The sequence below is a fragment of the Drosophila simulans genome, chromosome 2R (genome assembly GCF_016746395.2).
Source record: "Drosophila simulans strain w501 chromosome 2R, Prin_Dsim_3.1, whole genome shotgun sequence".
NCBI classification, from domain to species: domain Eukaryota; kingdom Metazoa; phylum Arthropoda; class Insecta; order Diptera; family Drosophilidae; genus Drosophila; species Drosophila simulans.
This window is the reverse complement of record NC_052521.2, coordinates 21,656,930-21,681,139: the sequence shown is the minus strand read 5'-3', so window position 1 is coordinate 21,681,139 and position 24,210 is coordinate 21,656,930. Positions and strand designations below refer to the sequence as shown.

General features: G+C 45.1%; 2 protein-coding genes and 1 long non-coding RNA gene across 7 annotated transcripts; 2 read left to right on the top strand and 1 right to left on the bottom strand.

Moving 5' to 3' along the window:
* The first annotated feature begins 263 nt into the window (after positions 1-263).
* LOC6736084 (inorganic pyrophosphatase) lies at positions 264-3,304 on the top strand. The gene is made up of 6 exons (XM_002082949.3): positions 264-493; positions 936-1,054; positions 1,121-1,516; positions 1,572-1,723; positions 1,782-1,891; positions 2,214-3,304. The coding sequence occupies exons 1-6, from the start codon at positions 286-288 to the stop codon at positions 2,243-2,245; spliced, it is 1,017 nt and encodes a 338-aa protein (XP_002082985.2). The 5' UTR covers positions 264-285; the 3' UTR covers positions 2,246-3,304.
* LOC6736083 (ion transport peptide) lies at positions 2,394-23,687 on the bottom strand. Of its 5 annotated transcripts, XM_044922606.1 has the most exons (5): positions 17,149-17,576; positions 15,571-15,840; positions 5,724-5,941; positions 3,618-5,024; positions 2,394-3,303 (listed from the first exon to the last, which is right to left on the bottom strand). In XM_044922606.1, the coding sequence occupies exons 2-4, from the start codon at positions 15,589-15,591 to the stop codon at positions 4,883-4,885; spliced, it is 381 nt and encodes a 126-aa protein (XP_044778541.1). In that variant the 5' UTR covers positions 15,592-15,840; positions 17,149-17,576; the 3' UTR covers positions 2,394-3,303; positions 3,618-4,882. The 5 variants fall into 5 exon arrangements, with proteins under 5 accessions (XP_044778541.1, XP_044778542.1, XP_044778543.1 ...); XM_044922607.1 differs by lacking the exons at positions 15,571-15,840; positions 17,149-17,576 and adding an exon at positions 23,568-23,687; XM_044922608.1 differs by lacking the exons at positions 15,571-15,840; positions 17,149-17,576 and adding an exon at positions 20,235-21,291.
* Positions 5,024-5,814, top strand: LOC123327123. The gene is made up of 2 exons (XR_006541596.1): positions 5,024-5,330; positions 5,388-5,814. It is a non-coding gene; the product is annotated as an uncharacterized LOC123327123 (long non-coding RNA).
* Positions 23,688-24,210: the final 523 nt, after the last annotated feature.

Sequence of the window (24,210 nt, the reverse complement as noted above, 5' to 3'; positions counted from 1 at the left end):
AAGTTTTCACGAACTAAATAATCTTAAAAATTTTTATAGTTATCATCCATATGGTGGAGAAAGCTTTGTATAATAATTATATTTATAATATTATATTTTATATATACTAATAATAATTATAATGTTATAGTTTTTATATAATAATTATAATAATAGTTTTGATTGTATGAAAAAAATTAAGTTCATTCTCCATGGGAAATTAATATTAATTTTCTGAGCAGCACTGTTAACTGTAAAATCGAGTCCTATCGGGCTATCGATAGACTCAACTCAGGGCTGAAGAAAATGTTGGCGAAAATTACAAGGAGTTCATTTTACGCTTCACGTGCGGTCGCTCGTTTGTCCGGTTCGATTCCAACGTCACCAGCGGCCCTTGCCAGCAATTGCAGATATATTCAGATAGAGCGGAAGCGCACGAAACCACACGAGATGGCTCTGTACGAAACCGTTGAGAAGGGCGCCAAGAATTCGCCGAGCTACAGCCTGTATTTCAGTGAGTAGAGCAGCGCATTGGCGGCCGAATGTGAATGTGACCCGGCTTAACCTTTTACTTCCGCATTTGCAAGTTACCCAAACTAAATGCAGTTACTGCAGCTAGAATTAGTTGATCGGTACCGGACTGATTATGCAACGGGTCAAACCGGACTCTGCTTATTTAACTCGTCGCATTATCAGCACTATCAGCCGATCCGATTTGTCTTGCGTCGGAAATGGCGGAAACACCAAGAGTTTCGGCCCCTTTGGTCTTATCTCTTGCCTTTATTAGCCCATATTCCAAATAGCAGATATCGAAACTGGTGGCTGAATTTCGGTTTACTGGCACGCGAATTAGTGACCTTTGTCTAGCCGACAGGTCCCCGGTCACTATCAATCAAATCGCGTGTCCAGGTGTTGCCCATATATCAGATATAATAATTTCTGGCCATTCTCCACAGAAAACAAGTGCGGCAATGTCATCTCGCCGATGCACGACATTCCACTGTACGCCAACGAGGAGAAAACCATCTACAACATGGTGGTGGAGGTGCCACGTTGGACCAACGCCAAAATGGAGGTTGGTCTGCCTGTCCCTACGATACATGCCCCTGAGTAATACGAAAATTGCATGTCTAACCCTTAGATTAGCTTGAAGACACCTATGAATCCCATCAAGCAGGACATCAAGAAGGGTAAGCTGCGCTTCGTGGCGAACTGCTTCCCGCACAAGGGCTACATCTGGAACTACGGAGCCCTGCCCCAGACCTGGGAGAACCCCGACCACATCGAGCCCTCCACCGGCTGCAAGGGCGACAACGATCCCATCGATGTAATCGAGATTGGCTACCGTGTGGCTAAGCGCGGCGACGTGCTGAAGGTCAAGGTGCTGGGCACCATTGCCTTGATTGATGAGGGCGAAACCGACTGGAAGATCATCGCCATCGATGTGAACGATCCGTTGGCATCGAAGGTCAATGACATCGCCGATGTGGACCAGTACTTCCCGGGTCTGCTTCGTGCCACCGTTGAGTGGTTCAAGGTGGGTGGAATGTGATTTTCTTACGATTCCTTCACTTACCCTTTGCATTTCGCAGATCTACAAGATCCCCGATGGCAAGCCTGAGAATCAGTTTGCTTTCAACGGCGATGCCAAGAATGCGGACTTTGCCAACACCATCATTGCCGAGACCCACAAGTTCTGGCAGAACTTGGTGCACCAGAGCCCCGCATCCGGCTCCATCTCCACGTGGGTTAAATGCCATTTTATACATTTACAAATAATCCTAAGTACGTCCGTTTTGCAGCACCAACATCACCAACCGCAACTCGGAGCACGTCATTCCCAAGGAGGAGGCCGAGAAGATACTGGCCGAGGCCCCCGATGGCGGCCAGGTCGAGGAGGTGTCTGATACAGGTAAGGTTCACTATGTTAGATCGAACTTATAGCCGCTTCACCCGATCCCAACCAAAAAACACGCTACTCCAACACACGCTTTAACCACCAGTAACTTGCAAACAAATTGGTTACACAAACCCAACCTGCACGCTTACTAATAGCTACTTTAATTGTCCAGTTAGCAAACTAAATTGAGATTACTCCATGCTGTAAATACTGCTAAAACCCAATTCATGTAATTGGCTCGCTTGCGTTCGTTAATCGTTGTACATATACTTTATACTGATGTTATCTTGAAATAAACCCTTTTTATACCCTCTTACGTCCTTTGTAATTGCAGTCGACACTTGGCATTTCATTCATCTCAAGTGAGATGTTCCCCTGGGCTGATTCCATCACAAGATCCACGATCTTTCTGTAGTCCAATCGAATCGAAAATGCTTGCACTTGTGAATTATTAATACTGAAATATATCGTACGTTGAATAAAGTTTTGCACCGCAATCAAATTCGCTGCCGACTCCTCTTGAAATATACAATCTTTATTTATATTTTACGACTAGATCCAAACAAGTTTAAATTAATTAATAGTTATGTAATCGTAGGGCATTGCAATACTACATAGAATCGAATCGAATTATGCCGTGTGGGGTTGCTCAGATGTGATTTCCGTTCTATTGCAGGAGTGCATATGTGGGAAGGTGTGGAACGTAAAATTTATTGCCGTAACAAATTAACTTAAGCTTACGAAATAAAAGAAATGTACAAATCAGTTAGGCGTTATAAATATGTATAGAAATCTTTAAAAGAAGACAAAAATAGTTATATACATCAGACATTTTGATTCTTGTTCGTTTGTTCGTTCGTTTGTTTGTTTGCTTGTTTGTTTGTTCTCATATTTGTTTCTTGGCATAACCTTTTGCTTTCCTTCTGCGCGAAGAACTAAAAGAAATAAGCATAATTCACGTAATTCACTACAACTAAAAGCTCCACGAGACTGATTCATGACAGATGATAGAAATAATATATAGACCAATTTAAACTTTCCGATATAAGTGCGGATAAGTAGCGTGTAATAGTTTAGTAATTGTTTTCATAATTTTTTTTCAACATTTTTGATCTGCTTTCTCTTGTAGCTAGATGTTAGCTTAGTTGTTTCTTTAAGTGGTACACATTCCTCGGGTCGATCGTTTCCTGGTTGCCATAGTTTCGTGCCGTGTTCTGCCACAGTTATCAATAATAATAGTTTTAGTTAATAGTTTATAGAATTAAGTAGCTGCTCGTGCCAGTGACGGTGCCAGAAAATCCCAGAGAATCGCACTTTACTTGCGACCCAGGGTATCGCGCCATTCGTTATACTTGTCCATCTCCTCGTGCAGCTGAAGAGCCTCTATGCAGGCGTTGAAGAAGGGCGATCCGAAGCATTCTTGCCTGTGTTCAAAAACAAGAGGAGTAGGGATTAGGAAACCTGATTTTTTCCAATTTGCTATATAGCTTGCTCAGGAAAAAAGAGCCAAAGTTCAAAAGCCATATTCAAGTATGGTTGAATATATCACAAAAATTATTGTTCAACCTGTTTGCTCAAAAAATACGAGCTCACCAGTTGAAGGATTATTAAGAAATTTTAAAAAAGGTAACGGTAAAAAGTAAGAAAAAGTAAATGCTTGTGTACTACTTAAAAGCCAAGATTGCACAAGGTCAAAAATCAAATAATTAATTAAAAACAAAAGGAAATTATAACGTACCAAAACAAAAACGGTAAGCGGGCGTTTTTAGTCGCGCCAGAAACGCGCGCAAATCGCCAGCTGCAGTCTGTCTGTCTCTTTCGCCTCCTCTATGGCGGTCTCTTTCTCTGGCGGTGTCCTGCGTCGCGCATTCGCATTCTAATTCTCATTTATCACAATTTTGATGCTCTCAAATAGCCAGCGAATGATTGATTATCCTTTATTAATTTACAGGGGTTTATTAATTATGTATTATTTATTGCCACATTTGTAATGCAGTCGTTCCGTTCTTCGCGTGTTTTTACCAGGTTTTTGTTTGTGTCTTGCACAAATTGCGATCTTGCGTTTCTCTCTAATATTTAGCATGTGTGTAGGGTACTCGTATTCGGATACATGTAAGGCTTTAGCTTTAGATAGGTATGCATATACTATATACTATATAGGCAAATACATATCTCCGTTTTGCGCCAACAGATTTACACTAATTCAGGGTTTCATCTTTACAAAATAGCACAAAATTGTAAGTGTAATACATTTGCAAAATACTTTCGGTCTCGATTGCGGTGTATATATATATGCGTGTGTGTAGTGTGTGTATGTGTGCTTGTATGGGTTTATCTTTATCATTGTAGTTTTGCCCTTGCGGAAAATCGTGTAAAATGTAAACTCTAAATGCTGATTTTACAGTAGAATACAGATACAAAAATAAAAGTTATAATTTTACATTACATAGATTAAAAACAATGGATTTCGTTTTGTTTATTTTATATACAAACCGCATAACGCAATAATAATAAAACAAGCTAAGAATACTTAAAAATAAATACTTCGGCTTCTATGTATATGTGGGGAGTGCGAGATCTGCGATCCTCCTCCTCCGCATCATCATCATCTGATCATCTGATCATCAGATCATCATCGCCCATCTCCCACTCCCCGATTATGTTACTTACAACAAACGCATAACGTTCTCAATAAATTAATAAAAATAATTCGTTTTTAAAAAAACACATATAGTAAAAACTGTAAGGCATACAGTAATAAATAAGTACGAATTAAATTTGGGCGTTGTAATATTTTAGATTTCTGTGTTCTGGCTCTGCATTTGTGGTCGTAGTGGGACTGTTTCTGGATCTGGATCTGTATCTGGATGCGGATGCCCGTTCCAACCCACGATATTCGCAGCGATTCTCAGCTGTCTGTGGTGTGTGGTGTGTGTTGTGTGTTGTGTGCTGTATGGTGTATGGTGTGTTGGGGCTGTGGGTGTGTGGGGCGGGAACTTAGAGTTATGTTTGCGGCCCCATGTTGAAGGATATGGGCGAGCCGTTCACTACTCTCAGAAAGTGCTGTAGGTTGGATATTTCCTCTTCGGGTATTAACAGCACTTTCAGGCATTCGCCAAACCATTTTGAATCAAAGCAGTCTTTCCTAAAATTGAAAACGAAAATCAAAATGAAACACAACGGTAAAGGTAACTGAAGGCAGTAAGAAATCAGGAAAATGAAGTCGTTGCGGAAACGAAAGCGGAAACGGAAGTGGAAACGAAAGTGGCCGAAGCTAGGAGTCTAGTGGTAGACGGGCTTGTGAAACGGATAGGGCGATCCGTTGATCACTTTCAGATAGTGCTGCAGCTGCGATATCTCTTCATCGTCGATCAGCAGCACCTTCAGGCAATCCCCGAAGGTCTCGTGGACGAAACAATTGGCCCTGCATCGAATAGACAAGAAGACAGATGTAGGACTCGCACAGAGGGAAGTCAAACGAAAAAGTGATAATCTTATTACTATTTAGGTGACTATATAGGGTGGAACATAAGAAAGAGAGAGAGATATAGACCAAATGGAAGAAACCGAATAGGCAGCGGTCTCTGTGCGAGAAAGTCGAGGAGAAAGTAGCGGGGAAAGCGCCCATAAAGTTCACAAACAACCGAAGGTCCCGCGAGCATTTTCCGATACCCCGGCATTTGTATTTGTGTCAGGGTCTGCCAGCACTTAAGATCATAATTAGTGTTTCTTGGACGGCCTTGCCTTGAACGCTGTAAGGAACACTGCTGCTGCTTTGGGGTTTTGTTAGATATACATACATATGTGCGTATGGATGGGGCTGTGGGACCCTAGGGAAACTTACTTGCATAATCGGTGTATACTCGTCTCGCGGAACAACTGGTAGCAGTCCTCGCAGATGCGGTCCAGTCGGAAGAACATGGTCTTGTTGAAGATGCCCTTGCACTCCAGGTCGAAGAAGTTGCTGCGCTTCGACAGATTGTGGTTGTGTGGCAAGGCGGCGAAGATTGGTATCAGGACGAGAAACAGCACCACCGAGATCTTTATGTTGCGGGAACACATCTGCAAAAGTGTGGGAAACCGGAAACACGGTTAAGAATAGATGCCTATTTATAGGTGCGATCGGATCAATTAACTGGCCGGACCACCTCTCTGGCCAAGCAGATGTGGGCCAAGCCAGCTCGATGTCGGCCCAGCTCCTCGCCGCCGCCAAAGGACAGGGACAGGGGCAAGGGCAGCTCGCCCAGGTGGCATCGAGCTGCTGCTCGATCCGCGTCGCGGATGGGCAGGGGAACGGGCGGGGACCCTATAAATAGACCTCGTCCGACAGCCGTCTGCCGACTGGCTAAATATAGAGCCCCCATCCCCATGCCCATGCCCATGCCCATGCCCATGCCATTCTCCACCCAAAGGTGCAATTGCAATAGTGGCAACAGTTGCAGTCGGTGCCGCAGACGATCTTATCGCAGGAGCGCTCTATAAATAGCACCGGCGATTTCAATGTTTATTGCATTATTTGCCATCTGTCGGCGGGCTTAATTTATGATGTAAGTCCGCCCCGCCCCGCCCCGCCCCGCTCCGCTCCGCCCGCCTCTTTGGCGGCTCAAAGGAGAGCCAATTTGCGAACGGACGCGGACGCGGACGGGCCCCCAAATCGGGCGCATTTGTTTACTTTGCATATTTTATCAATTTGCGCGCCCGGCGGGAATTACAGCGATGACATATATACTATGTACATACATATGTGCATTCGTGGCATTCCGAACTATTGAATAATTTGATTAACAGCCCGCTTTTCGCAAATTTTTCCACTGCGCGCTGTGCCAATTGCCGTTTGCACACGACATGTGTGAAATTCCTTCGACCCCGGCTGAAAAATGGAAATGCTGAATGAAAACCAGGCAGACACGACGACGTCGGCTATTTCGAGAGCGATTTCGAGAGTATCCGCAACATGAAAGCGAATTTGTGCCGATAATGATTTGAACACATATAATCGCTAACGAGCGTACTCGTATTGTTTTAGCGCTCTAAGATCTTTGGCAAATTGATTTTTTATTGCCTTGCTGATGTCTTCAATTAAGTTGAGCACATTTTTTCGCAGATTTATGGCCGCGGGATGGGAAAACACCGAAATGAAAATGGTATGGGTATGGGTATGGGAATGGGGCATTGGGGACTGCCAATTGGAATCGGAATTCTTAGAAAGTTCATCAGTCGGCCGCCGAAATGTATATATATATAAATATCTATGAATACTATACATATTTTCGCGATAAGTGAGACTTCTCGCTTAAAAGTATGCTCCACCGGGGTATTTATTTGATATAACTTCCGTTGACGATATCAAGGGCTCATGTGTCGTCATACTTAATTACTTTGTGTTTTTTTTATGACAAAACAAATATTTTTAAGCAAGCACATATTTTTGTAGTGAATATAAATAACTCATCCTAAGCCATCAGTTGCCATTGTTTAGAACTTAGTGAATCTAAGTCTAAAAATAAGTAATTTGCCATAACTTTTATCCGCCTTTCGAAAGTTTAAATATAAATCAAGAGTAAGAGTAATACATCCATCTGTCGTCATAGTAAATTGCTCGTTGTACTATCGCCAACTATTTTAACATCATGACTTGAACTTGCTGGAAGTTAGCATCAGCTCCAGAGCCATGAACCCTACTACCCAACCAGCAAAAGGTGGACTCGAAAAGTGCAAGTTGTGGTCGGGTGGGGAACCCTTTGCACCCAATGCACATGGAGCACTCGTTTAGTCAGAGTTCCCGGCGACGTCCCAGTGCAAAGTGCAACAGCTTGCGTACGGCGACTCAGCTCAGCTCGATTTCCCCGATGGATTCGGATTCCGATTCGGATTTGGCTGTGGGCTGTGGGCTGAGCATCTGGTGATAATTGGCTTCGAGTTGCACGATTTATGGCATCATCGTCGCTGCAGGCGGCTATTTTTAACGCTCTTTGCCGGCGTGAGTGCCATAATTGATATGCGAACCGCGTCGAAGATAATGTAACATGGACCGCGGAAAGGGGCTTCAGTACCGAAGAAGAAGGCGAGGGAAAGTTGGAGGATGAAGTTGAATGGATGATCCGGCGCGACTGGGCCGATCGATCGAATGGCGTCATCGTCGCAGGAAGGAGCCAATGAACGGCGTCATCTTGATCGATCTCCGATCTGCATAGCTGCCATCTTATATGAGTAGCTGCTCCTCCGATCCGGCGACATGTGCTGGCAATTTGTTTGCATTTCACTTTGATTAGCTGCCAATTGATTTTATTTGTCGGCCGGCGCTTTGCATCAATTTCAATTCGAGTCGCACATACAAGCCATCCCATTATTCGACGACTATCTATGTGTCCGTGTGCTCCATATGCTATGAGCTATATGCTATATGCGCCATGTATACCCCTGGTTTATTGGAGCGGGGCGCACGCACGCCCCTCGATTCCCAATTGGCATCTCGCTAATGCTGTTGTTGATTGCCGCCTGATTGTACACCATTCAACTGAGATTTGATTGCTGTTTTCGCCGATGTTTTACTGTCGCTGCTGCCAGGCGACATTGAATGAAGTCATGAGCCAAAAATAATTATGCCAATTATGACGGACAGACGGACGGTGCCTTCTTTTTGCGCAATAGTTTATAATTATTGTGGTCGCTGCGGAATTCGGATGGGGCGGCATATGGTCGATATGGTTTGTAGCAAAAGGGCACATTACGATTCTTTAGTTTATTATGTGGTATTTTGAGGTGCGCCGCATTTCAAGGTCGACCCCTTTGGGCGGATTTTCACCCACCATGGGAAACGAGCTATTTATAGACCAGGCGCTCTTATCAGTTACCCGTGAAATCGTCGCGGTATGTGGGAGTGTTATCGTCGAAATCCCCGTGCATTATGTGGATTATAAAGTTGCCTGCCAAGCTGTGCATTCCCCGCCAGATATGCCCGACTGCGATGTGTGGCACCACCACCACCACCATGCCACTGGTGCCACTGGTGCCACTGGTGCCTCCACTGCGAGTCTTAACGCTTGGCTACGCAAGCATGGCGGAGCCGAGAGTCTAAACATGAAACACAGGCCCCTCGCTATTTTTTACGGCGCAACTAAAAAGTGCTTGGACACGCAAAAACAACACCACTGGCGGCAGAAGAACGCCGAGGAGCGTGCATAAACACTCATGGCGAGACTGCTTGGTACCAGCCACTACATCTGGGCACTCGTATAGGTACGCATGCTGAACTGGCTGGCGCGAGGTGCTGCGCCTGCGCGGATCTCCAAGCGCTCTGCTGCTAATTCGATGGACATGCAGGAGTCCCAGTCCCGAGCCCAATTTGCATGATGCTTGTCTTCGATTAATATTCATGTATTCATGAAATCTGCGGCGGTCTGCGAAACAGGAAAGGCCCAGTGGAAAACCAAGACCGCGTCTTGGTGGCCGGTCGAAGCCAGTGTGCACTGGAAAAAACGCTTCCCGAATCTTCCGCAGACACAAGTCGCACGTCATCCAAATAAATCTTCACTGCATCACATGACTGGTATTTCACTTTGCTTAGACAGAAAAAGAAAAACAATACGCGTATCTTGCCTTTCCATGAGTATGCATTTACCAGAAATATGATTATTAGTTTGTTGATGTGTTCAACTATCTTATTTTGAGGAAATAAGCTAGACCCCTGCCTTTCCAAAACGATTTCCTAACTAGGCACACTCTTCGCGCAACTTTTCGTTCTCCCCACTCACAGTGAATGCTGCCATTGCAGCGATTCTATGGCTTCCGTCCGAGGGCCGACCGGCGAGGGATGCGGAGGGCATGGCTCAGAGATCGGAGCCAAGTGATCTGAATATGTGGGTGGATATCCAATTGATATTATTGAGATTAATGGCGAATGGCCGCTCCGTTTCGCAACAGATCTCGGCGTCTGCCAAAAGGCAATTGGCCGCACTTGGCGCACTTGGCCCGCTTGCCGCGCGGCTTTCTTAAGACTGGGGCAAACAGTCGCGGTGTTTGGACAGCGATGACACAAGCGAGTCGGCAAACAGCACGAGATACTCCAAGCGGGGAGCCAAAGCCAAATAAAGGGTGAAACGGAACGGGAGCGACGCGCGAGCAATCAACTTTTGTTGGCAGCTCCAAAACAAAACTGAAGACCGCGCGCGATCTGTTGGCTGTTGGGGCTGACTGCTTCGGCTACCGCTTGGCTTATCAGGCGGCCCACACAGATACGCACGCACACAGCCGGGCGCAGCCGACGACAGCGAGTCTGGCGAAAAGGTATCTGTATCTGGCTAGCGCTCGAGTATCTGTATCCGAGAGATCGCCGCGCTGAGAGCGCGAGTGGAACACCCAGGCGTATACGTGATGTGCATGCTTATCACGCGGCCAAGCCAGCAAAAGCCGTTAAGAAAAAATCAGTGGAGAGCGGCACTTGTCCTGGCACGCCGATGGAATATCTAATCGCCATTACTAAACTAGTTTGGCCCCGCCTCACCCAACCTGCCGCTCTCCCCGCCCCCCCTGAATTAATCAGCCATACAAACGAGTGGCTGCAACTAAATTTTCCACCTTGCAGTGGAATTTTCTCAGCCGATTCTATCTGGCTAAAAAGAGTTCGGCCACAAGTGACTAAGCGGCCGAGTTAATTGTCTTAAGTGAAGTAATTTCCGCAAGTTCTTTGAATAAATTGCACCCGAGTCGTTTTGTTTTATAATCTCGATTGTAAAGGCGTCTTGAGGAATTCGTTGCATACATTTGGGGGTTTCCTGGGAGTTGTAATTGCTATTGCCTAATTAGCCAGTTTAGCTAGCTAGTATTGACACATACGCTATAACTACTGGTATTTTATTAATTGCAATTTCTGTAAAATCACAAACTTACACCTGTTTATATTCCGAGTGACAGCCGCAGCTGCACTTTTGTTTACGGGAGCGATGTGTATCAACAAGCTATTAAGCTAATGGTGCTATAAAATAGAGAATAACCCTATAAAAATATATAGATTTATATATTAGTTAGTTTGGCGTTAGTTTCTTCTATTTTTAAAATTGCAAGCGATATTGATTTTCTCCCACACATGTAAATTCACAATTGTTCATAGCTTCCATGTATATGACTATTTCTTGAACATAGTGTAATTATATCGCAAGCTTTCCTATTTAAAAGATTAGAATTCCTTGTTCTTGTGTCAGACTCATGCATTACTTAATAAGTTGTTGTACAGGGAATGGGAATTTCAAAAATATTACTATTTTCTGAAATACCCCTAAGCCAGCCAATGGAATTTCAAATTCCGCATCACTCATACGCCGCGTTGCACTGCTCCGCCAATTAATCGGGCAGCTCTGAAGCTCTGAAACCATTTCCATTCTGCCGATCCAACGCAACAGCAACAGCAATACCCAGCACATGCGATCGAGAGGTGCATCGTGTGCATTGTATCTCATTGTGAGTACATCGCATGTGGTGCTGACGTTGTCGCGCGGTTTTGCCAGCCAGTTGGGCGACCATTTGGCACAAACAGACTGACAAACTCGCACAGATACAGATACTCCGGCAGTCCGACAGATACTCATGCACTCAGATACGCGAGGCGCAGCACTCACCACGACAATTGGCTTTTTATTAGTTTAATTGAAAGCAAAACAATTTAGCATGGCGAACTGGTTTCAGCTCGTTTTCCAAATGCATGCCAAATTATCATACTCGACTCATATATGTATGTGTGGTTGTTTTGCAGCTTTGAGCCAAAGTTTGAGTCGGAATTTGAGTCGTGTATCTTGTATCTTGTATCTTGCATTTTGTATCTTGAAGCCGAATGCGAGGCAGATGCTGGGGCAGCGGCGCACAGAAGCGTGTCACACGCTTCTCGCTGGCAAGTGCTTACTTATACGCTTTGCATTTGTGTATAAATAAACAAGTCCATTGAGGAAATTATTTGCAAAATATTCGAAGAGTGAGAGAGAAAAGAAACCGATCGCCTTTTCGCTGATTGTGCCAATTTTCGGTGGTTTTTTTTTTACTTTTTGCTGCGCTTTGTTTTAAATAAAATCGAAATGCGAAAATCGAAAATCGAGAGGCTTATAAATCACATAATTAAGTTTTGCCCCTCCAAATCGGACTCGATCTGAGTGTTATGGCTGCGTGAATCGGATTAATGAAGCGTAACCCAGCGGGTGTTGAGCTCTCGATAGGGCCATTACGCCCCACAGCCGGACGCAGCTCCTCCTCCGCCTGCGAGTCTCAGGTATCCCGATCCCGCGAGGAGGGAGCCGCCCGAGGGGATCGCATCTCCTCTCCTCTCCGCGATGATGGCGAGGTGTGGTTTATTTCGGTCGCGAATTTCGCGGAATCCTCACTCATGAATGACACTTAAGCTGATTAAAAGTAAACGCCTCATGCAGTCACGATCAAGGTGCTTGAGTGCCAAATAGAATATAGAAGTGAAAGTGCTTGCAGGTCTGAATAATGTTAACTAAGTTGAATGCTTGAGGGAATCTTAAAGAGAATCAAGAGTATTATCCTTTCAGATTTTATTTATTAATTTATTTGGTTCAATTACAGTTTTATTGAACCCCATATATAGGTTGATTTATTCATAGGAAATAGCGCCTCCTAATTTTATAATCCCCCGTGAACTGCACATTTCGAGGATATCAACATTTGAATATTTCCGAAACGTGGCAGCAATTACTGGAACAAAAACACACCCAAAGTATTCGAAATATTCCAAAGTGACGACCTATATTTGAGATTTTGTTTAAAGAATTTGGCAAATACGAGTGTGCACATTGCCAGCCGCGAATGTCAAACTGCGGCAGGCAAAACGGAAATGAGTCATTGGCAAAGTGCGAGGCTATCGCGATCAAAGAACCAATTACAATGAGCGGCCATTGAACGACGGATCGATCGGGTGTGAATAAAGCCGTGGAAGGAGCAGCAGATAGCAGCCCAAGCTGGCCATAACCAATAAGTGCAGATACATATACAGATACGGATACACTTACAGATACAGATACAGATATAGTAACCAACACAATCGCTCGTGCATTCCAAGAATTCGAGAAATGCCCCAAACGGATTGATGCACAGCAAGAAAAGAAGTGCATCGGCGACTGAATGGCTAATAAGATTTAAGCCACATTACAGATACCAAAATATTAACCCCGAAGAGCCCACTGGTCTGAGATGATCGTGTGATATAACATCTGCTTGCGCAACAGGCTACTTTTATTTCTCGCCGTGTCCAAATCGCGTAATTTGTGTTTTGGAAGGTTTTTCACATTCCACTTGGGTGCTGGTGCCGTGCGGCTTGGTTTTTCCATTGGCCAATTCTCGTGGTCTAATAAGGTCACCTACAACTCCGAGCTGCACTACACTGCAGCAACTATTGCGATTGCAACTGCAATTGTCGTACGGCCAAGGACGGAAGAAATGTGCGCGAGGAGATCGGATCGGGCCAGTTGACGTCAATTAAATTGGCTAAATGGCTGAAACGAGTTTGCGGCCCAGGTCCCCGACTCGATTACATGACACAAAATCAATCATTAACATTTGTATCGCAGACATATACTCGAACTCGTATTCGTACTCATACTCATACTCGTATTCGTACTCATACTCATACTCATACTCGTATTCGTATTCGTACTCATACTCATACTCGTATTCGTACTCGTATTTGGTAACCCGTCGTGTGTCTCCAACTTTTCAGCTTCGACGGGCCCCCGTTTTCATTGTTTTTATTATTTCGCAGCGATGCTTTTGTTGTTATTATTTATTATTGTCATTGTTGATCGCCAAGTTTTAATGGCGTTTTGTCAATTTGTTGTTAGTTTCATGGCTTATTACAGCACTTCGTTGCCTGCCTGCCTGCTGGCATAGGAACCCATTAATAATTTAACGATCGCTTATTAATAACAATCCAATTGACTCGTTCAGCATAAATTGATAATTATATGTAGAGTCATGTGCATTTTACGACCAATTGGGAGTTAGCGGGGCACGGCCATAAAAGGCAAAGTTAGTTTTATTTGCAGACAAGCCATAAAACTTGCGGTTGCATCAGCCAATTTCAATGTGAATTGCTGGCCATGATTAAGAGTAATTCCCGGCCACAGTCTGCTTTTATAGGGGCTTTCGTACTCCGAATTCCTTGGAAATTGTTGAGTCATTGTGATAAATATCTGCGAGATAAGACAATGCGAGATGGATGCGCAGGTGTTGTGGATATAGAGTAGGTGCTTTTTGTTATCACCTCGTCACCTAAATAAGTTCATCGCGCCCTCTTTCCCATGGGATTCCCATTCCTCTGGCTAGCTAATCTGTAACTATTTCTGTCTTAGTTAAGGATTCGACATGATGCTGCCACACTCGCCACGATTGACTACACTCCCCCACCACAGCCCAGATAAATAAGCAATCAAAGGGCAGCACCAGGGTTTTTTGGGGCATTGAACTGCGGAAAATAAGCCAAACGACAAGTCGGGAACAGTTGGCAGTTGGCAGATGTTACGGCGCACAAACGTACAATTATTCATACTCGCAAGCGAGCTGGGGGCAAATGCATATTGTACTCTGTATGATATATGGCCAGTGACTGGGGAGCTCTTGAGTTGCCAACATCAAAGTCGCGTATCTGCGAAATACATTGGTATCTGGATCTGGACCCTGCTCGTGGCGTCCGCATCTTCTGCCACACATTAACCCCGGGGAGACCCACACTCGGCTAGTTGAGTGCGCCACAATTGCTTTTCAATTAGCCAGAGTTGCGGAGGAGGATCTCCTCCGATTCCGATCTGGTACGTGCTATATGGAATATGGAGAATGGAATATGGCGGATGGTGAGTGGTGTGTACGGGATGCGACTGAGGTGGCGCGTGGCAGTGATTTATTGCAGAATTCAATTAGACCCACTTCAGTCTCTGGCAATCCGCAAAGGCGAAGGTCAATCCATTGACCGATGACCAGTGACTGGTGGGGGAGGTAAATGGCATTTTAAATAGAGATCAATCAGAGATCAAATAGAGATCGAAAGAGTGAGGGATTAACGTAAGTGAGATCTATCATCTGTGTATAATCTGTCCAGTTGCACAGACTAGTTTCTAAGTCATGAGACGGAAGCAAATATAGTTTTCAAATGAGCTAATTTCCGGACTTCGGATTATTACATTTCTGGCAAGCAACAAGGCTGGCTAAAAACCCAGGTAAATCTTGTATGATCCTCTGAGTTCGTACTTTGGATTCTCTGACATGTCAATTGACCCGAATGTCTGCATTCGATTCTTCCCCCCATCAATTGGCAACTTGGGAACCGCTGCTCCTCCTCAATGCGTCTGTCTCCGATTGCGCACTCCATTTCAACACCGATCGTCATCGCCTGGAAGTGAGGAAAGCAACTCCGTCATGCCGCTCATCCTCCGCCGGCTGGCTCATGATCTTGGTCTTTTCAAGTTCATTAACATGACACGGTCCCACCGCCAGCGTTCCCCTCGGAATTCTGTTCCGTTGCTGAACTTGAAAAGTGCACTTCCCCCGCCCCAGCCCCCAGCCACGCCCCCCGGGCAGGAGGCCCTTTGTTGGGTTGGGACAACATGTTGTTTGCATCAAGTACTATACATATGTATGTACGTATATGCGAGTGGTGATGTCAATTCTTGAGGCGCGACCAGATTGATACTCACATTTAGTGACAGCTTCTTCATAGCTGGAGCTGGATCTGAAGCTGGAGCCTTTCTGCTGGGAGTTGGTTGATCTGTTTCTGCTGTTCTGCTTTTCCCGAGGAGAAAGAAGTCGGTTGTTTGTTTGGGTTTCTAATTATTGTATAATGTCGAAACGAATGTTTGCTTAAGTACTGTTGCTGGCGCTTAAGTACTTGGGTTAACACAGCTCGGGTTCCTAGTTTGTAAGTTGCTTGGCCGCAGATGTTGCGATTGATTGGGATCTGATTGGATCTAAAATATCGAGAGGAATACGTTTATATCTGATTCTCCAGCGCTGACGGCGTCCGATGCGATCTTAATCACCGCTTCTTATGCAATTCGGATAACCGATCGGCTTAAGCAACAGATTGACAGCAATCAACGATCAAAGTCGAAGTCGAAGTCGCGGACTGACGTCTAAATTTGTTGTTCGCGTTCCTTACAAGTCCATATGCCAACTGGCATGATCGCTGATTGTCATTTATTGTTATTAATGCTGCTGCTGTCGCTGATTAAAATCATTTACATATACATATGCATCGCTGCAGCAGCAACAGCAGCAGCAGCAGCAGCGGCAGCAGCGGCAAAAGCAGCAGGGCAGTTGCAGTTGCTACTGCTACTGCTGATCTGCTGATGTTGATTTATTTAGCCGGTTCGCTGGCTGGGCTGCATTTAAAATGTCGGAAGTGTTTGCACGCAAAAAATAAATACAGCAGATACGAAAAAAAACACAGCGCACGCTGGAAATGCAATGGAAAATGTGTGTGCCGCTCGGTCCTCAGCATAAAATGTGCTGTATTTCCTGTTGCACACGCACTTTTAAACTACTGAAGTGAAGGGGCAGCGATAGACGCCGGCGATTAAACGCGAGATTTCGGAGAAATACGCCCAGGGTTTTGCCGTTTGGTGTTTGGTATTTGGTGTTTTGGCTTCGAGTGCCGACTCCGATTCCGAACGCCAGTCGCAGTCCCTAGGGACCTATGACATCATCGCCGGATCAATATCGGCTGGGAATCAACGAAAGTTGTTCTGGTGGCTTGACAACATGGGAACATGGGAAGCATGGGAATACGAAGACGAGAAACACAGAACGAGGGGAGATCGAGAAGGAGAAGCGCTGACCAATGGAAATGGAGGTGGAGGTGGAGTGGAGTTGGCTGCTGCAAGGTGGCAACATCGTGCGAAAAGGGCCACGAGATGTTGGCCACAAGCAGCAGGTAGTTGGTACAGAACACCTCAGCCTTCTGGCAATTCGGTCAACTGGCCAAGCGGACTGGGATTACAGATAAGCAAAGCAATTGGTATTTGGTTTTGGCCAGGGCTAGTAGGACATTGGGCAAAAGCAGAGCCATCTCATAATTGTTACTTAATGTCTCCCAGTACTTTTCCACATGGGATCGGGACTCGGACTCGGACTCGGATTCGGATTCGGATTCGAATTTGTGCCATTTGTGATTTTTATTTTGTTTTCGCTTTAATGTTAATTGCTGCCAATCTTGAAAGCTGCTCCAAGTTCGAGCCGTATTTTTTGTTTATAATTAAACGTTTAACGTTTATTACATTTTCGTAATTCCGTTTGTTGTTTTTCGGCGGGGAACTTTGCGTTGCGTTCGATTTTCAGTGCTGGGCACCGACCGGCACGGATTGGTTGGGTTTGGGTTGCAGGGGTCACGGGCTACAGGTTACAGGTTACAGGTCACAGGTCACAGGTTGCAGGTTGCGTTTGTGCGACCGTTTTCCACGCGGAAAACCCGGCTCTTTCACTGGGTAAGGCTGTTTGAGCACTTGTCGGCTTCGTTTTTCGGGCACACACTTTTCGCCTTTCGTTTTCGTACTCGATGTAAACCAACAGAAAACTGAACGCGAAACCGGAGTATCTGTATCTCAACTGGCTGCAGTGCGATGCGATGCGATGCTTACTTGTTGCTTCGCGTTTAAGGACTAATATTCAACTCGGCGGTAACATTGTATTTTAAGTGATTGCTGGCAGCGCCGTACTTGTATCTGCGTCTGTGTGCTGCGTCTGTATCTGTATCTGTGGATGTATCTGTGAATTAGCGATCCGAGCGAGCGAATCGGGTGAAAATTCTCTGAGCGAAACGGTTTTTTTTTTCGATTTTGAAAAAAAAGAGAAAAAGAAGAAGAATTTTCTCTTCTTTCGCTTTAAAGCATAAAATGTGAAAAGAGAACATTTTAAGCAGCCTGTTTTTTCTCGAAATTGGTGCTCTTCTCTTAAAGATTTGTTGTGATGATTCGAACAGCTGATTTACATTTACATCACAATAATAATAATGCGATCGCATACATAAATGGCTATATAGTTATTGTAATTGAGGCACATCATTTAATATTATACGAAATGTGTTTAAATATAAGAGAACTTGTTGCCAGCGGAATAGAGTAACTGTTCTTGGTCTGTGGGGCATTCCCTTTGCATATACATATGTACATCTATGTCATATCTAATTGCTAATCAATGTAATTATCAGTAGCGGTAATTGCAGAGCAATTTCCATTGTTTTTCGCGGGAATGGGAAAACGTCGACCAAAAGTCTAAGTAAAACGATGATGAGGCGTTTTTACGGATAAGCCGGAGCTGTAACTATGCGAACATCGCTTGGTCCTGTGATTTTTAATAACTTGTTTCTAAGGGCACTGGGTTAGTTGAGGCAACTTGCGTGATTTCACGAGATGGAAAATTGTTTGGATTGTATAAGTGCATGATATCCAGAAAAAGTGAACACTCTTTAATATTTCATTAATTTTTTCAGCTAAAAGTGGCCTTGTGATCTGTATCAATAAGAAGATAAATGTAATATATAAATAAAATAAAAAAAAAACATTAAAAACCAAATAAATAGGCCAGAGATTTATCATATAAATATTCAAAAAATATTTATTTAAAATATCAGACACTTTGAAAATATTTACTCTAAACAAATAAAGACCCAATTTAGAGACGGAGGTGTCAAATCTATAGATGCACCGATTCGATCCAAATAATTTAACAAATATTTAGTCTGTTAAAAGTGGGCGTTAAATGTTATTAAAAGCAAATAGATTAGCAATAATGAAGTTATTTACTTTATAGTACCTACAATCTTCCCCTGATCTCCACTCGATTTTGGAAATTTCTCACTTTCGCAGCAAGAGAACAGAATCCCCCGCGAGGGGTGTTAATCAAGTTGGTGATAATAAGACACCTTGCTGAATTGCGTAGATGGACGCGACGTCAACTGTCTGGCAACTGCGACTGCACTTGTTGTTGATAAACGTAATTAGGCGTAATTCAGCATGCAAGTGTTCCCTTTCGCCCGCCGCCCGGACATTCCCATACCCAGTCGCACAATTGTTGTTATTTAACAGAAGCGAATACAATTAATGGCCAATTTTGGTCATTGCCGTACCGGGTGGGATATCGTCGCGCAATTAGCATAATTCCAATCGATATTACGAGGTGCTGGGATCAGGGGATCCCGGGGCACCTTGCACGTATTTGTTCTGGATGACTCAGTTCTGCCAGCCAACTGGAAGTGAACAGACGGAAAAAACCGATCGATGGACGTAATAATGCTCAATGGGTTAGGGTTCCGCGACACTTTATGGTCTTATATAACAGAAGTGGATGTTCTCGTTTATATTATGATGGTGGTTCCCGATAAGGCGAGGCTATAATATAAGCCGTCTAGCGGGTTTTGGACTAGGGCCTCAGTGGAACGCAGCCAGAGCATTGCAACTATAGATAATTTATCAAGAGCGTACTCCGAATAGTATGCAATACAACTGAATGGAAATCTGCTGGAAGACTGTAGAACAAACAGTCATAATAGTCACATGTACCACTTTCCACATCCAAGACAAGTTTGATGATCAGACCATAGAGTTTCCCACACGCAAGAGCTGATCAATTGAGATGTGAATTATGCATTGTGGCCGTGGCACAGGCACACACACACACACACACAAGTGACCGTAATGGAGCACCCATTACAGACTTAAATACCGGAACCGGAAACTGACCCAAGAGAATCTTGACTGATATACGCACATAATCCATGACTTAAATTGAACTAAGCACACCCGAAATTGAGATAAGTTGCTATAATTCGTCACCCAGTCGAACTACTGACCTTGTAACCATTTCTTCTTACACGAATCAAGATCCGAGCTTAGTCGGAGCCATAATGCAGGGCCAGGGACAGGGACAGGGCCGTCGACTATTTGCGGACTTTCGGATTGGCGGCCACTCGGATCCACTGTACTTGACCGCCCCGAATGTTATTAACCTCCAAGTGGGCCAGACCCGCGAGCCGAACAAAAGCTGAACTTGTAAAAAGGGTGTGACACCGCTAAATGTGAATGCAAACAACCAAACAAACGGATATACTCGCAAATCTCGATCATCACATACACACATACATATACACGACGAAAATTCCCGTGAAGACTATCAGATATTTGGATTGGATTGCGAATCGAAGAAAGTTTTCAGTGTTTCAAGAAACTTATTTCCTAACCACGAGAATACTTTGACATTCGTTGCATATTGAAGATATTTCCCACTTCTGTGGAAAGAACCCCCTTTTCTCCCAGTGCTGGAATGCGATGTGTGGTATTTTGGAGCGAAGAATCGTAGTGGAGCTTACCTTAGGCGCTTGTTTCGGGGTTGGTGCGGGGTTTTCTGTGGACTGGGCCACCCAAATCTTCGTCTTCGGATGCTTATCGCTGGTTGTGGTGGGCTCTGTGGTGCGGGATCGGGTTGTGTTGTTGTGGGGCAGAAACGAGTTTGTTTACCTCCTTTTTAGTTTGGGGAACGAACTTTTTAGGCCCGCGGCGATTCTCTGGCACTCGAGTTTATCGCCATTTTGTGTGGATTTTGGTCAGGTCTTTGTGTTTGTTGTGTTTCTTGGGTGTCCGCTGATAACGCGTCACAGGGGGCGTCATAAGGGGGCGTGCCCAGAGCGAACTTATCGACTGTTGCCGCTTCCTCTTCATTCGCTTCGGCCTCCGCAGCCCCCGCACATTCTCCTACGTTCGTATTCGTATTCGTAATCGTAATCGTATTCGTGCGTGGTGAAAGAGCAAAGCAAAACTGGCGATAATCGCAGCAATGAATGGGAATGAATGTGAATTGTCGCTGGCTTGTTTGTTTGTTTGTTTGTTATTGCTGCTGTTCTTGTTCTTGTCGTTGTTGTCGTTGTTGTTGTTGCTGGCGGTAACTGATCTACACGCACTGGAAAGAGGGCAGCCCCACTTCCACTTCCACTCCCACCCTCTTTTAGTGACATTCAGTGCCAGGAGAATCACTCACACACACAAACAGGGGGCATCTTTGTAAATATATTTCCACATAATTGACACTCCACATTGACGTTACAGCAGCAACAACTGCACCGCGAACTTGCAACGCCAGCGCGATTCCCACGTTCGCACCGATTATTCACACACTTTGGCGTTACGACTATACATACGTATGTACGTATGTGCACTTGCTTATTTATGCAGCTCACAAAAGTATGTGTTTTAGCTCAAAATATTAATATTTGCACAACGGCGGCGTAGCTATAGTCACAGCTATACACATATATGTATTTATGCAGATTTCGAGACAAGGCAACGGACGCGATCGCGACACAAGGATTTTCCGGCGAGACCAAAGGAAGGGAGGAAAAACCCAGACCGCATGAGAAGCGAAAGCAGACTAACTGCAAGCATTAAATGTCAAAATGCTGGGGACCGTTCTGCCTTTCTCGCACACACACGCACACGAACATCGTGCGAGGGTTGATCGCAAAGTTCGTCCAGACCTAAACATTGCTCTTTTGTCAAGTTTGCAGTGTGGTGATACATTTGCTGGGCAATATAGTGCGCCTACCTTAACGTTCGCCCATATATCATGAACTGAAGTACGTACTTATTGCCAACTGTATGACGAACTATAAAAGTGCCCCTCGTTGGATATGTGGAACGATTGTCGCTCGAAAGAGCACGCATGTGCCAGTGGTTTGATTCGCTTTTCGTTTCGTTTCGCTGTCGCGTCGTGTTTGTGTGTCTGTGAGACAATGCGGCCCCAAATCTTGCCCACCCACCCCACTGTGCCACCCGCTCGATCGACTGCCCCCCCTTGCGCCCCACGAGCGTGGAGACAAGCGCCTCTAAGGGCTCTTTAGACGAACAAAGGAAGTGGCTCGAGGGTGATAAGTCCACATCCATATCCACTCTCGCAGCGAGTCATGGTCGCTGTGTATCGGGATCGGGTTATCGGGTAATTGGCCCCCGTTCGACTGCGATTATCCGTCGATCGACGCCCCTGTCCACTGACTTTGGCTCACCGTGTCACACACGCACACATGTCTGCTAATTGAAAATGAAGCATGTAACTGTAAGTCTGGCGCTCGCGAACGCACACGAGTGCAGCTTGGAAAGTGCAGAAGAATCCGCGGGAAGTTCGAGCTGGAAGTTTATTCCGAGTGGCGTGGAACTTCAGGAATGACGGGTGTGTAAAGTTAGCGGCGCACTTTATTACCCATTTCCGTTCTGTCTCTATCTCTCTCTCCCTCTCTTTCTCTCCGCCCGTTTGTTCCCGTAAGGCAAAAGAAGCTAGTAAGTGCGATCATTTCACAGAAGAACTTCCATTAGTCAAACATTATTGTCGCAAAACAGATACAATAATGTTAAATATTTTACTTATAAGTTTTAACACAAAATCGCTTTCTCTGAAGGTGGAATCTACACTTGGTTGCGAATGTAAGGCATTGTGGACAATGTAGGCTTGTTCACGTTAGATTTACGAGCATTCTGCGCTCACGACCGCCCCGGCTCATATATCATGCATTTCTGCTATGAATTGCGTTTTCAGGTTGTGCTTGCAATAAAAATATTACGTATACGCCAGCGAGGTGTCAACAAACTTGTAATGTGGCACAGTGTGATTCAATCGCCGGCCCCCAGGTGCGATCAGAATGGAATAGCCGCTGGAGTTGCAAATGTATGGACAACCTACGGTTATGGTGGTTATATAACGTCCACTCAAATAAGAAATGGAAACAAGAACCGCTGCACTCGGTTCCGACTCGACTCGACTCGACTTGACTTTGACCGGTCGGTCAATTTAGCTGCAGTTAAGCAGTCGAGCGGGCTAATTGCCGCTTTCAGATCTAAATGAGCGGCGCACACGCAAATGATAGAAATGGAAACACGGGTCGGCAGTTGGGCACACATTGTAAGGAAATGCCAGGCACAAGCTGGGATCGAGATTCGGATCTTGGATCTCGGATCTCGGATCTCGGATTTGCCCCAAGATGCTCCGCGACTCGGGCACTTTCTCAGAGCCTCGCAAAGGTCAGAGCAGAGCGAAGCGAAAACGATCTGCAGATGTATCTCGGTTCGTGACTCTGACTCGTGATGGGCACTTAGGAAATCCAGATATAACCGATGCCATTTAGAGAGACGCGCCGCAACATAAATAGCAATTCCAAACAATTTTCAATTGCCAAACGCCCGAGTCGGCGGCTCTTCTCTCCCCGCAGCCGTCGTCGCCAAACGAGTTTCCACTGTAATTGAAACTAGATCTATTTTTAGACCCAGTCCGGACGACAGACGCTAGCCCAGAAAGTATTGCAAAGCCCCGACTCACTCACACTTAGCCCCAATCGACCGCAAACGATCAATCGATCGATCCGTGGATCGTGGATGGGCTTATGTGGCCATAAAATCCCACGCAAAATGAAAGTGTCGTTTTGGTTGGGACATGGTTCTGGTACCGCTGGGTGCGGTCTCTTCTTTTCCGGAACTGCAGTTAACGTCAGCATTAAAAAAAAACGTTTGAAAAATGAACTAGTAAGAACTTTTTTCTCTAAGCTTTCAGTGCCATTAAAACACCGCAGAGATCCTTGATCTTGATCTTTTGAGTCACTGTCTTTCGTTCAATTTCTGATACCACACTTCCTGACAGACGGGACCATGTTCCCTGCACTCACCATTCTGAGGACCTTTCGCTGGCTTGACGGATGAGCGGAGTGAACTTGGTGAGCACTTTCCCGGCGAGTCTAGCACAAAACTCAGGCGATGCCAAAATGTTTGCGAAACTTCTGGCCAAGTCGCTTTTATACGCCGCTCGCATCCAGCATCCAGATGCAAGGGCTTGGGGTGGCGGAGCTGGTGGTGGTGCCGACGGTTGATGGTTTTGCATAATGCGCGGTTAGTATTGGCTGATTACAAAGAGCCCCGAGACACAAACGCAAGACAACACAAACTCGAATACAACTCAAACCGAACTCAAGCCAAGAAAACCGTATAAATTATACGATTGTGCCGCCGCAGAATGTCTGTTCTGGTCATATGATTATGATTACGTTGATTAAAACGCGCTCTTATCGCCACTTGGTCCGCTGCTGCGTGCTAATGTGCCGTCCCACGCCGAGCGTCCCAGGATCCCAGCATCGCGCATCCGCCCCGTGCGCCCCTCCAATTGCAATTGCTCATACGCCGCGTTGGCGACAGGACAACTGGAAAAGCAGTCCCGCCTTTCAATTTGCTCACAAAGGGACATCGTTAGCCTAGCGAGTGATGGATTCATTATGCACATCGATATGCGCTCAAGGTTCTGGGTCACATTTTCTG